Here is a 14486-nt window from a genome sequence, read left to right on the forward strand (position 1 = left end):
CCACATTGAGTCCCCATTACCCGAGTCCGGAGTTACTGAACATGAGCGTGGTGGGGGGGGGGTCAATACAGCATAGTATCGCGATATTTCGTGGGCAATATATCATATCGTATCGAATGCCAAGTATATTATATATTATAATATTTTATTATACAAACTGTCAAGTGCAACATTTATGACAGGTTTTGGCAAATGGCATTCCCATTTTGCTGCAATAAAAAGTATTGAAGTGAGATGAACAGACTGGAAACTTTATCTCATTAGATAAAACAGATGTTGACAAAGTTTTTTCCTTTGGGGACATCATTTGCAGTCGAAAATATCGCAGTATCGCAATACTATCGCATCGTGACTTAAGTATCGCGATAATATCGTACCGTGGGGCATCTGGTGATTCCCACCCCTAATTAATATAGCTATCAATATCTTATGCCAAATTATTAGTAACGCTGCCAGATGGGGGCGGTATTGTTTTCAGAAGACACGCGATTCTGGCCCAAAATCTCGTCAAGAGATCTCGGGAGAGAATCCAGCTGGCTTGCGAGGTTAAATTATTAGGGCATATTACTAAAAAGTCCTCGTCTCCAATTGGAGACTTGGAGGTGAACCTCTGAGTCCTAGTCCGAGTCATCACTTCTCAAGTCCAAGTCGAGTGGGAAGTCCTGAAAATGTTGTCCAGGACTCCAAAAGTCCCACTGGACTCGACTGCAACACTGGCTCAAGACTGTTTGGTACTGTCCTGTATATAGCAGAGCCTTTCTCATTCTTGGTTTCGCATTTTATACGCATGCCTACAGTTTAGATGGGGGAGACATGTATAGATCCAACGGGTTGTATTTTCTCTGGGACTTGTCTTGACTGTGAGTGCTCCTCGTCTCCCTGCAGAAACCTGTGCGGTGAACAACGGCGGCTGCGACAGCACGTGTCACGACGCGGTGACGGGGGTCCGCTGCAGCTGTCCGGTGGGCTTCACCCTGCAGCCGGACCGCAAGACCTGCAAAGGTAAAAAAACGCATCAGACCGGCTCCTCCTAGTCTCCACCTGTCACTCGCCTAGTCTCCCACTCGTCTCATTGCCAGTCACGCTGGGATCGACCCTCTCCACGTGTCACTCACAGGCGCTATCCCCGCCCTTTTACACTTACCTGCACTTTGTCCGTTGCGAGTCACACACACACACGCGCGCACGCACACACACACACGCACACGCACACACACACACCTTTTCGACATGTCAACTGGGCTTTCTGAGATTGTTTACAGCCTGCACTTTCTCCACTCATTCATACCTAGCGACTTCTCCCGAGTTGCCTCTCTCCTTATTAATTCCACCAATCTCACACTACCTTCCGTTTGGCGGCGGCGTATTTTCAGCAATATTTTGTGTCATGAATGATGCCACCAACTTTCTTGACAGTTTAGCCACTGCATTACCATAACAATCCTCCTCTTTAGTGCTGCGCTGGCAGTGCATCCTCAGCCCAAGCAACCTGTACACTGTTGTCAAATACAGCAGTTTTCGGTTTTATATCGACTATGTCTAATCAAATCAATTCCACGCCTTAGAGTGAAACCTAAAGCAGTGGTTCTCAAATGTTTTCACATGAAGGACCCCCTAAACTGACAAAAATTAGACCACGGATTGCTCCGTTTGATAGGATTTTGTCCCACGGTCCCCCATATGATAATAAGGTTGATGCTTTTAGATGTTTTATTACAGAAAGTGTATAAAACCCATGACCAAAATAGCCATTGTGTTACTTATGAATGGAATTATAGCGGAAGTAAATGACCCCCCTTTTGGCTGGGGGACCGTCTGGAACCCCCTCAAGGACCCCTGGGGGTCCTCGGACCCCCATTTGAGAACCACTGACATAAAGGACTATAATAGAGCAGAGTGAAGGGGACCAAGAAAACAAAGAGACAGACAGACAGACAGACAGACAGACAGACAGACAGACAGACAGAGAAGGTGACGAGAGCTTTGGAGAGAATGGAGACTATTTTGTGTTGCCAAAAAAGCAGGAACAAGTCCCGCCGCCACTCATAATGTTACACTAACAACTGTGATAAAAGTACATTGGATTCTATTGGTTTGGTTTGGTTCTGAGAGGAAAGAAAGGGGGAAAAACAAAGCCAGACAGCACTGGCACGCGAAGACGCGCTCGCTGCAGGGCCAGAGCACTTCTAAAGGACGGAGACAACGATGGAGCAAGGGAGGGGATTATTTTAGTCCGTTTCTGATGCCTTTATTTTAACCAGATGATGATGATGAAGAGTCAGTCCCTCAGGAGACAAGACGCCTCGTTTGGGATGATTCAGGACTCATCAGAAACGCCGCCAAAATGTGCCAAGGCAGCGCAGCATCAAAGGCCGGGGATGAGCCGATGATCTATCAATTGGGATATTGGCTACAGGAGTAAAAGCGGATAGTGATCGGAAGAGGGATGGACAACGAGGAGTTTGGGAGAGGCAGCTCTAAAGCCTTACAGTGGTTCTCAAATGGGGGTCCGGGGACCCCCAGGGGTCCGTCGTGACACTTTGCCAGGGGCTCCGCGAAAAGTCTTCAGGAAACTAAAAAATAAAACCCTTTTTTGTGTGTACAAAAGCTTCATAGTTCAACGAAATGATTGTATGCTTTAAATCTAAAATGGTTCATGGATTACATTCTAATCTAACAAAGCTATCAATTTAAAAGTCAAGCACGTTACCGTGGAAACAATTACTGTACAAAGCTTAGCCCGAAAATCACAAATCAGAATGAGGCGGTCCCCGGTATATCTTCTATCTTGTAAGTAAGGGGTCCTTGGCTGAAAAACATTTGAGAACCTCTGCTCTAAGCTCTAAGCACACTCACATCTTAGCCATTTTGAGGGCAAATCCCTGAAGCTCCTTTCCACTTTCTGCACTCTGGCCAGCCAAACAGATTGTCATCTCATATTGGCTGCTTCTGCCCCTCTGACCCGGTGTTCCTCCTATAGCTCAAGCTCAGTGTCCAGACCATCGCAGGAACTTTTGATGTGAAGTTTTTTTTCTTCTTCTTTGCTGCCGGTTGGCCTGATGAGATGTTATCCGCTGTGTTTTTTAATGATTTTTCTCTTTCCACAGACATTGACGAGTGCCGTCTCAACAACGGGGGGTGCGATCACGTGTGTCGCAACACCGTGGGCAGCTTCGAGTGCAGCTGCAAGAAGGGCTACAAGCTACTGACCAATGAGAGGACGTGTCAAGGTAGGAGCCAATTAGCGAGGGTTACGGGTTTGAGCCCCCCCGTGTTATACCTCCGGCTTGGTCGGACGTCGATACAGGCACAATTGGCCGTGTCTGCGGCGTGGGAAACCGGATTAAGGGGTATGTGTCCGGGGTCGCTGCACTAGCGCCTCCTCTGGTCGGTCGGGCCGCCTGTATACGGGTGGAGGGAAACTGGAGGGAATGGAGTGATCCGCCCCCACGCGCTATGTCATGCCGGTGAAACCCCTCGCTGTCAGGTGATAAGAAGCAGCTGGCAAACTGCACATGTATGGGAGGGGCGGCTGTAGCTCAGGAGGTAGAGTGGGTCGTCCACTAATCGCTTTGGATAAAAGAGGTCGGTGGTTCGATTCCCGGCTCCTCCCGTCTGCATGTCAAAGTGTCCTTGGGTAAGACACTGAACCCCAAATTGCCCCCGTTGGTGTGCCAGCACCCTGCATGGTAGCCTGCCGCCATCGGTGGATGAATGGGTGAATGTACCTACTGACTGTAAAGCGCTTTGGATAAAAGCGCTATATAAATGCAGACCATTTACCATTTATGGGAGGAAGCATGTGCTAGTCTACAACTCCCCCCAGATCGGCAGAGGGGGCGGAGCAACGACTGGGACAGTTTTATACGGGGCTTCCTAAAAGCATCGTACACACTTTTACCATGAATTAGTTAACGAGGATGAATACGCGTAAAATAGAGCTTCCCAGTGACGTCAATCAGAAAGGTGATCGCACGATGTCACGATGATGGTAGAACATCATCAGTAGCTCCGTCACTCGAATTGTCCGGGCAGCAGAGAGGGGGACCAGCCAGACCCAGGCAGCAGAGAGGGGGACCAGCCAGACCCAGGCAGCAGAGAGGGGGACCAGCCAGACCCAGGCAGCAGAGAGGGGGACCAGCTAGCAGACCCAGGCCTCTCCGGGCAGCAGAGAGGGGAGACCAGCCAGCAGACCCAGGCAGCAGAGAGGGGGACCAGCCAGCAGAGAGGGGGACCAGCCAGCAGACCCAGGCCTCTCTGGGCAGCAGAGAGGGGGACCAGCCAGCAGAGAGGGGGACCAGCCAGCAGAGACGGGGACCAGCCAGCAGACCCAGGCCTCTCTGGGCAGCAGAGAGGGGGACCAGCTAGCAGACCCAGGCAGCAGAGAGAGGGACCAGCCAGACCCAGGCAGCAGAGAGGGGGACCAGCCAGACCCAGGCAGCAGAGAGAGGGACCAGCCAGACCCAGGCAGCAGAGAGGGGGACCAGCCAGACCCAGGCAGCAGAGAGGGGGACCAGCCAGACCCAGGCAGCAGAGAGGGGGACCAGCCAGCAGACCCAGGCAGCAGAGAGGGGGACCAGCCAGCAGACCCAGGCCTCTCCGGGCAGCAGAGAGGGGGGACCAGTCAGCAGACCCAGGCCTCTCCGGCTTGTTTGTCCGTTCTATTCGGCGGTAGCCATCGCTCAGCGGGGAGCCGGGGGACCCTCGCCGCAGAACAAATAAAGAGTTTTGCCACGGCCGAACACAGGTGTGGGGAATTAAGAGGGCCGGCTCGGAAACCTCTGGGGTTCTTGGATGAATCAGAGGCACTGCAGAAACATCTGGTGAGAGAAGACAGGCAGGCGAGAGCTGAGCTCAGCCTCTCTCTCCGAGTGGAAAAACAGATGACAGGCCGTTTTTTTTATTTTTTTTATTCTCACTTTATTGATGTGGTCAATCAATATATCCAGCCTGGTCCACATCAGTGTCATGCGAGGTTCTTTAGTGTTGGTGCACTGAATCACAGCACTCTGTACACACGACTACACCAAACATCACATGTGGTCACAATGAAAACGGCATATCTCTCGTTTTGTCACTTAGAATCTATTTTTGGCAGCGTCAAAAACAACATGTTTATTTCGTCAAAAGAAATCGTGCTGCAGATAACTCATATGGTCTGTGTGCATATCGGAATGTCAATTGCAGCCTTTTTTTTTGCCGTGGCAGCGTGCCTCCGTCGCCCGCGCGGCGCTCTGCTGTTTTGGGGGGGGAGGGGGCGTGCGGGGGGGCTACTTTGGAATAGTGTTGTCCTTGTTTGGAGCGGCGGGCGTGTTTTGTCTGGAGAAGAGGGGTTGTGTGATAAAGCTCGCCTCCTGTTGAGTGATGCGTTTGTCAGGCTCGGCTGCGCCTGGCTGCCGCGCCGCCCCCACTGAGTCACCTGCCGATATGGCCTCTCCTCTCATTCCTCTCCTCTGTCTCACACACACGGAACGTCCCTCAGCTCGCCTGGTCTGAACATCCCTCAGCTCGCCTGGTCTGAACATCCCTCAGCTCGCCTGGTCTGAACGTCCCTCAGCTCGCCTGGTCTGAACATCCCTCAGCTCGCCTGGTCTGAACATCCCTCAGCTCGCCTGGTCTGAACATCCCTCAGCTCGCCTGGTCTGAACATCCCTCAGCTCGCCTGGGTTGAACATCCCTCAGCTCCCTGACCTGAACATCCCTCAGCTCGCCTGAGTGCCTGAACGTCCCTCAGTTCGCCTGGTCTGAACGTCCTTCAGCTCACCTGGCCTGAACATCCCTCAGCTCGCCTGACCTGAACATCCCTCAGCTCACCTGACCTGAACATCCCTCAGCTCGCCTCGCCTGAATGTCCCTCAGCTCGCCTGGCCTGAACGTCCCTCAGCTCACCTGGTCTGAACATCCCTCAGCTCGCCTGAGCGCCTGAACGTCCCTCAGCTCACCTGGTCTGAACGTCCCTCAGCTCGCCTGGTCTGAACGTCCCTCAGCTCGCCTGACCTGACTGAACATCCCTCAGCTCGCCTGACCTGAACGTCCCTCAGCTCGCCTGGCCTGAATGTCCGTCAGCTCGCCTGGTCTGAACATCCCTCAGCTCACCTGGTCTGAACATCCCTCAGCTCGCCTGGCCTGAACGTCCCTCAGCTCACCTGGTCTGAACATCCCTCAGCTCGCCTGGTCTGAACGTCCCTCAGCTCACCTGGTCTGAACGTCCCTCAGCTCACCTGGTCTGAACATCCCTCAGCTCGCCTGGATTGAACATCCCTCAGCTCACCTGACCTGAACATCCCTCAGCTCGCCTCGCCTGAATGTCCCTCAGCTCGCCTGGCCTGAACGTCCCTCAGCTCACCTGGGTCTGAACATCCCTCAGCTCGCCTGAGCGCCTGAACGTCCCTCAGCTCACCTGGTCTGAACGTCCCTCAGCTCGCCTGGTCTGAACGTCCCTCAGCTCGCCTGACCTGACTGAACATCCCTCAGCTCGCCTGACCTGAACGTCCCTCAGCTCGCCTGGCCTGAACGTCCCTCAGCTCGCCTGGTCTGAACATCCCTCAGCTCACCTGGTCTGAACATCCCTCAGCTCGCCTGGCCTGAACGTCCCTCAGCTCACCTGGTCTGAACATCCCTCAGCTCGCCTGACCTGAACGTCCCTCAGCTCACCTGGTCTGAACATCCCTCAGCTTGCCTGGTCTGATCGTCCCTCAGCTCACCTGGTCTGAACATCCCTCAGCTCGCCTGACCTGAACGTCCCTCAGCTCGCCTGGCCTGAACGTCCCTCAGCTCACCTGGTCTGAACATCCCTCAGCTCGCCTGACCTGAACGTCCCTCAGCTCGCCTGACCTGAACATCCCTCAGCTCGCCTGGCCTGAACGTCCCTCAGCTCACCTGGTCTGAACATCCCTCAGCTCGCCTGACCTGAACGTCCCTCAGCTCGCCTGGCCTGAACGTCCCTCAGCTCACCTGGTCTGAACATCCCTCAGCTCGCCTGGTCTGATCGTCCCTCAGCTCACCTGGTCTGAATGTCCCTCAGCTCACCTGGTCTGAACATCCCTCAGCTCGCCTGGATTGAACGTCCCTCAGCTCGCCTCGCCGGCCAACTGAGATGAGAGAGCCAGGGCGCCTGTCTTAGTCACTCCCTCTCTGATGGCTGCTGCTGTGATCCTGTCGGTACATGACTCCACGCCTCAGATTGAATTTCCTCCCGACATAACTATGTGTCTTCTGAGTTCTGATAATAGTCATGATAATAATGATAGTTGCGCTTTGATAAACCCATCATAAATGAACACTAATGAAACAAACAAGAAAAACACAGAGTACTTTGATCAGAAAGAGGGCTAAAAAACAGGTCATCGCAATAGAAGTAAAGTCAGTAAAAAAACAATTGCATAGAAGGCTATGATTATGAACATTTATTTCAAGCAGTGATTTAAAACAGTGGTTCTCAAAGTGGTCCTTGAGGGGGTTCCAGGGGGTCCCCAGCAAAACGGAGGAAAATCATTTATTTTAAGTAACACATCAGATGGGGGACCCTGGGTCAAATAGGGGGGGGTCCGTGGTCTAATTTGTGTCAGTTTAGCGGTCCTTTTGAGAACTACTGATTTAAAAGATGCTGAATTCTACTTGTACAATCAGAAGTCCAGAGTGTGACCTGCAGTTGATTTAGAGTGACATCTAATATCTCCAACCGCTCGCGCCGAAAACCTGCTTTGCCCTAAATGACACTTAAACAGAGGTTTGCCGTTACGGCAGGGTGTTGAGATGTGCAAACTGAACTCTGGGTTTATCTGGGTTGAAACAGTCATGGTGTTTCCCTGCTGTCAGCGGACTGTGGGCCCAGAAGTCAGGACCGGGCTTGTCTGGCGAGCAGCGCCTCTCTGCATTCCTCAGCCCTCAAACCCGCAACACAAAGTCCAGTTCCCTCCCGTTCCTAATCCCGTAGGAGGGCACGGTGGGAGAGATGCCTTTTATCAGATCACATGTCTTCTCCAGGGGGGAGGAGGGTCATCGATGATAACGCTCTTATCTGTTCTGTGTAAACAGTTAGGTGTCTTTCTCTCTTGTAGAAACCATAGACATAAATAATATGGACGTATCTATCCCATTCAATTTCGTTTTCCTGGCGGAGTTCAAACGGTGGGTGTCACCATCTTGATTTTTCCTCAGCAGAGTGGGAGGGAATGGGTTGAGTGCCTTCCGCACCTCACGTGAGATGGGAGTTTCCCAGAGCCGCAGCTCCGCCTGCTATTGGTCCGTGATCGGCAAAGCTGCGTGATCACTGGACAGGCGATCTGTCAATCACCCCCTTTTCTATCATCTATTTTACGCCAAACGGGCGAGTTATATAAAAAATGACCTCCCCTACAGTTGTTATGAAAAGGTGAAATTAGCTATTTAGACCAAAACTGTGTTTCGCCCCTAACTGGAAAGATGTTTAATCCTGTCACAAAGTCGGGGCATTTTAACATGGGGGGCAATGCCCTTCTGCCCCCGACGCCTAGTGGCCATTCGAGGGGCTACAGCTTTTCAATTCACTTCCGCATCCTCAGAGGACTGGTTGAAACCTTATTTGCTTATTGGACTGTTTTTTCTGCAAGGGCGGAGTCGAGGTAAGAGGTTGGGTCCTGACTCCAAAGATAGTCTGGTGCAAAGAGTGAGCAGAAGAGCAGAAAAAACCTGAGAAGTGGTAACCAGTGTTGGGGGTCGTTACTCAAAAAAGTAATATATTACACATTACACGTTACTTAAAAATCAAGTAATGCGTTACTTTACACAACTCGTTACATGACTTTTGCGTTACTCTGCAACATCGCCTGAGATGCGTTGTCACCTACAGTATCACCACCCCTATCCCAATAAGGAGGACAATACAGAAGATCTCACTCCCGTCATCTGTGATCACTGGATTTGGGGACTGTAAGGCCTTACACTACTCGTCACAGCCAAATGTAATGTGATTACAGTAATGCGTTACTTTGTAACGTGTTACCCCCAACCAGTGTTGGGCAAGTTACTTTCAAAATGTAATTTACTACATATTACTAGTTACTTTCATTTGAAAGTAATAAGTTACTTTACAATATTACTGTCTGTGTAGAGTAACTCGTTACTTATTACATTACTTTTGCATTACTTTCACTGTAATAACAGAATGACATCGCCACCCTGGAACCATCCAGAAAAATTATTTCAACAATCTTGAAGTCAGTCAATACAAAATTCTAAATGTTATCCTTTTCCTTTGTTATTGTCATCTATAGTGGTTATTTGCATAAAAACAGTTTGATTAGGAGATGATTTAAATGCTTTGATTTAAAAAAATAAATAACTCAATTTGTAACTTGAGTTACTTGTCAAAGTAACTGGTATAATATTACTGAAATCTTATAAGTAATAAGTTATATTACTGAGTTACTGCTAAAAGTAATATATTACATGTAATATGTTACTTTTGTAATGAGTTACCCCCAACACTGATGGTATAACTGCGGGGGATCGGTGAGCTTTGTGTTTTTGATTTCCATCTCGCTCAAGTCGTACGCAGCAGTCAGGGCAACATGGCCGCTCGCTCAGTCTCTCGGCATCGTCGGTCCTTCCATGGTTCCCTGCACGTACCTCCTCGCCAACCCGCTGCATACTTCGCCTAAGCTGCCTGGTAAATACGGGCTGTTGGAGTGCCAGACGTCCTTTCACTATCTCATCTCTGGCGTGGTACAACGCAATATGATTTCATGATAACTTCCAGCCTCATTTATTTGCAGGGGAAATCTAATCGCCACACCCGATTCCCCTCGGGGTGAGACTCTATAGTGAGATAAAGAGTGAGATAAAGAGTGTGCTTATCAAAGCGTACGCTTAACGTGCCAAAAACATCTCTTTTGGATGCACGTTACTGTAACTCTCACACTGTTATGGATGTCCTGAGGTCTCATATACCTGTGGTTTATCTCACACAAAGCCTTTTTTTGTGTGAGATTTTTTTTTTTGTAAAAGCGAGTCGAGTCATTTGGATAGATAGATGATGTCTGCTTGTTCCTTCTGAAGTGCTGAAGACATCCTGTCTTGTCTACTCGTTTGTAAACTGATCACTCACTAAGCTTTTAATCTCAGTCCAAGCTCATCTTTAATCTCAGCCCAAACTCATCTTTTTGCTTGTAATCTGCCAAGTCATAAACTCAAGTGAAATAACGATGGAGTTCAACTGTACCCTATGAAGGATCACGCCTCGTGTCGGAATATATGATCACCTTTTGTGGAGTGGAACTGTGTAGGATTTTCGCAGACAGATATCAATCTTTCTGCCTGCATGCTTTCTTCAAGGTAGAGGCCATTATTTAACTGAGCTCCTGTAAAGTTGTGCCATATATGCTATAAAAAGAAACCTTCATCCTCTATTTGATGCTGGCTTATAGTGGAGGTTCAGAGTTTGAGAGATGGAAGCATGATATTCCTGGGAACTTCCTACATTTTCCGACCATTCCAAATGAGCCAAGTCGATCTTCAGCAAAGATGCAGCACATCTCTTAATTTTCTTTTTCTCCCGGTTTGTGTTGCCTGAGCTCGACAGAGCTGAGCTCTGCTGACATTAAGAAAACCTGATGGCCATGTAATAATCAATTTTCATGACATTTAGCCAACTGATCAGGATGCATGTAGGGGAGAACATGCAGCCTGGGAGAGTTGAGAGAGAGAGAGAGAGAGAGAGAGAGAGAGAGAGAGAGAGAGAGAGAGAGAGAGAGAGAGAGAGAGAGAGGAGAGAGAGAGAGAGAGAGAGAGAGAGAGAGAGAGAGAGAGAGAGAGAGGAGAGAGAAGAGAGAGAGAGAGGAGAGAGAGAGAGAGAGGAGAGGAGAGAGAGAGAGAGAGAGAGAGCGCTGGATGAGAGAAAGGTTTCTAGCACTACTCTCTAGCTCGTAACATAATTTGTTTAATTGCAGGAATGACTTTTAAACCAATTATTTCCACATGGCCTCAGAGCCAAAGCATGAGGAGAGGAAAGTATGGACATCAAAAAAGCTGGGGTTCATAACAATATCGGGGCGTTTGCCATGCGGAGAAAAGAGAATGTGATAAAGTGATTGGCAGGTTCGGAGAGAAAAACATCCCTCCAGCTCCTATTATTAAAGTAAAGAGCAGACTTTGTTCTGTTGACTCGTGCTGGGGCCGCTTGTTATTTCAAAAAGGCTTTTTCGCTGTATTGAAATGGAAAAGTGCATGACTGCAGGAGGTCAACCACTATGCCAAAGCACCAAACACAATCATTCTTTTCAAAGGTGTTTTTATCTCCCTCTCTCTCTTTTCTTCAAAAAGTTACAAATGGATTTGCACGAAACTTTGTGGACAAGTAGGTCATAGAGACAGTCCGCATGTCTGGGAACGCCCACAAAATGTTAAACGGTTGGCGCGCGAGTGGGGTAGAACCGCCCGTATTATCTCATGGGCTGACTCACCCAAAGACGCTGCTGCGGCTCTAAACTACAGGTTTGGGGGTTCTAGAGCAGAACACAAGACGTCTGCTCAGATGTGCGTTTACTGCGGTGGTTAAATCCCCGATCGTGTCTGCCTGGGCTGGGCTATCAGCTAAATTCGAACTTTGCTGAATGGATAGAACGGGGGTTTTTACCCCACCCTGACCACGCCCCCAGCCAGGCTGAGCCAGCTAACCCAGCGTCTATTGTGGGCGTTCCTAGAGCCTGTATGGGCGTTCCCAGACATGCGGACTGTCTCTATAGGCCAACTTAGAACCCGGTTAACTTCCCATGCCCCGCTGGCCAAAAGGGGGTGTGACAGGGGGTGTGGTCATGGCCTGGGTCAATCACAAAAAGGCTCAATTCAGTTCCGGATTCAGGTGACACCACGAAACCTTGTAGAAAGTGGTGGAGATATGCACTTTACCGAGTTCTCTCCAGTTTTTATGTGCTATTTGACCCATTGCAACTCGTGACCCACTGTGAACACAATACATGATGAAAATATGATGAAAACCATGATGGGAAAGAAATTTGTCGAATTTGAGAATCTTCTAACGCCATCTCTTTCTCTCTATACAGACATTGACGAATGCTCTTTCGACCGCGCCTGTGACCACTCCTGTGTCAACTCTGCCGGCAGCTTCCAGTGCCTCTGCCATAAAGGCTATGTGCTCTACGGCCTGGCCCACTGTGGAGGTGAGCTGACACTTTCATATCCACAGTCCACTCCTGGCACACTGGAGGTTATTGTTGCCTTTCTGATGCCATTGCATGGTTAAATCAGCACATTTTATTTGCGGGGGGATTTTCATATCTACGCAGTGGAAGTGTCCCTGGGAAATGTGGTTCGGTACATATCACTACTTGGTCTGAAAAGTTTGGGAACCCCTGCGTCTTGATCATTTTATTCACTTTTGTTAAAAAAACACACACAAAAAACACTTCCTCTGCTTTCACAGCTCATGTGGGTGACAGAAACATTTACCTAAAGCTCTCCACACACACACACACACACACACACACACACACACACACACACACACACACACACACACACACACGCGCGCATCTGGATGTGAGCGGGTACCTCGCCTGGCATGGAGGAGATAGTTGAAATAGCCTGGGGTTTGCGGGGCGGGCGGAGGTGCGTGGGCGCGCCGTCAAAGATGTGCCTGGCAGGGAGCGCCAGGCCCGCCGGGGCACATCAGGGCGTTTGCGGGCGGTACTTTTGATGGTGTGTGTATCAGCAGTTAGAATCTGCTGCTGTCTCCTAACCTCGCGTCACCAGGCTGTTCTCTAGCTGTCTGCAGTGCCGGAGGGGCTGCACACACAGGAGGTGTGGTGGGCAGACACAGAGGAAGGCAGGCACTCAGAATGCTTTGCGGTGATTTCTTCCCTGTTTTTTTGGCCTGCCGGTTGTGACAGCTCTACTGTTCAGGAATGTTATGCCGACAACGTAGCATATATGGAATATTACTGAGACTGGTGGGGGAACGTGTGAATGTGTGTATGGTGTCAGCAGATTTGTATTTAAACACAGCGCTGTACGTTACGTCTCCAAAGACTTCAGGAATCATTTAATTAATTCTTACTTTCCAGTTGACACCCAATGTATTGTTGCAATTACAGAACGTGTGTCTTGAACGGGTCTCAACATGTGTTTTCTGCCATCAGATTGCAATCAGATTGTGCTTGACCACTTGAAAGTACAGGTGTAAACGGCCCCAAGACACATTGAAGAAGGATCGCAATCTGATCGGCCAAACCACCTCCGGAGGTGGTCAGGGACGCATTGTGTACACATTGAACACAAGTGTAAATGCAATGTGTCCTCTCGATCTGCATAAAGCAACTGTATGCGGATTGAGAGGACACCCATTTTGGGTGATCAGATTGCAATCAGATTGCAATCTGATCACCAAAAATGCATGTTAATGCCAGGTGTAAATGAAATCAGGCTAATGTGGTCTAGCACAATCTGATTGCAATCTGATGACAGAAAACGCATGTTAATGCGTTCACGAGATGCGCTCCACAGGTAGGGAGACCGTGTGAACTGCCAGCTGGAGTAAGAAAAGCATCGATGTCGGAAGGTATTCTCGTGATGGTGGTGGTGATGGACTGTGCTGGTGAGAGGAGAGGGTGCTCAGGAGCAAATGACTGGCCGTAGCATTGTTGAGGGAGTGGGTGATGAATGATCTCTCCTCCCTTGTCATCTGCATTGTGGGAACTGTGTAGATAACCCACAGATTTATGGCGCTGCACGTGGTGCTCTCTGGTTCCCAGCGGCGCGCTAACCAAGGCTATGCTATTCCCTGGGTGGCTTATCAACCAGAATATAGCTGCCCAAACAATCCAGCGTGCCACGCACAGTGTTCAACAATAGACTCACCCTAGACAACCCCAATTAGGTGGCTGACCCTCTGTCAAGCATTGTGCAGAGGCCTGTCAAAACTCCGCTCAACTTAGACCCGAGACTATTTCCAGCCATTCTCCTACTCGGTTACATGCCAGACATTTGTTACTAATGCTTAAAATATTTCACAAAGAAAACTCATTCTACTCTCATAATGATACACCCACTTGCATACAGTATGGAGAATTTACCTCAGTTGATCTGGCCGGAGTTGACCTCCACACAATAACCTCTGGTTCTTCTGAGTCCTGGTCCTCCTGACAAATGTCTGCTCAATTCTCTAGATAACACATACTGCATTGCATACCGATCCAACATTTCAGACTTCAAAAATGGAATGAAATCAAAAGATACTTATGGCCACAATGTTTCCATGAAGTCACCGCTATGGCACGATAACAGCAGGCGCGGGCAATTGTCGAGTGGGGATGTCAATTTGAGTCTTGTTCTTCTGTCCTTTTCTCTCTTGGCTCGTCTTTGCTGCTGCCGGGGGTTTTGTTCTATGTGAGCACGCGAAGGAAAAGACAAAAGAGAGACCAGGAAGAAGAAGAAGAAGGTTGACAGAAGATCTAGACGTTTGGTTACATATCAAGTATGGGGAGGAACAA

The 14486-nt window shown here is 49.4% G+C and overlaps 1 protein-coding gene across 2 annotated transcripts in view; it reads left to right on the forward strand.

Moving 5' to 3' along the window:
- scube3 (signal peptide, CUB domain, EGF-like 3) overlaps nucleotides 1–14486 on the forward strand; it is a 100496-nt gene that overhangs the window by 75719 nt on the left and 10291 nt on the right. For both annotated transcript variants that reach the window (XM_083642287.1, XM_083642288.1), the window contains 3 exons: nucleotides 886–1002; nucleotides 3108–3230; nucleotides 12042–12158. In XM_083642287.1, the coding sequence (XP_083498413.1) occupies nucleotides 886–1002; nucleotides 3108–3230; nucleotides 12042–12158 (357 nt within the window). The remainder of the gene's footprint in view (nucleotides 1–885; nucleotides 1003–3107; nucleotides 3231–12041; nucleotides 12159–14486) is intronic.

The sequence above is a fragment of the Poromitra crassiceps genome (assembly GCF_964638095.1).
Source record: "Poromitra crassiceps genome assembly, chromosome: 8".
In the NCBI taxonomy this organism is placed as follows: domain Eukaryota; kingdom Metazoa; phylum Chordata; class Actinopteri; order Beryciformes; family Melamphaidae; genus Poromitra; species Poromitra crassiceps.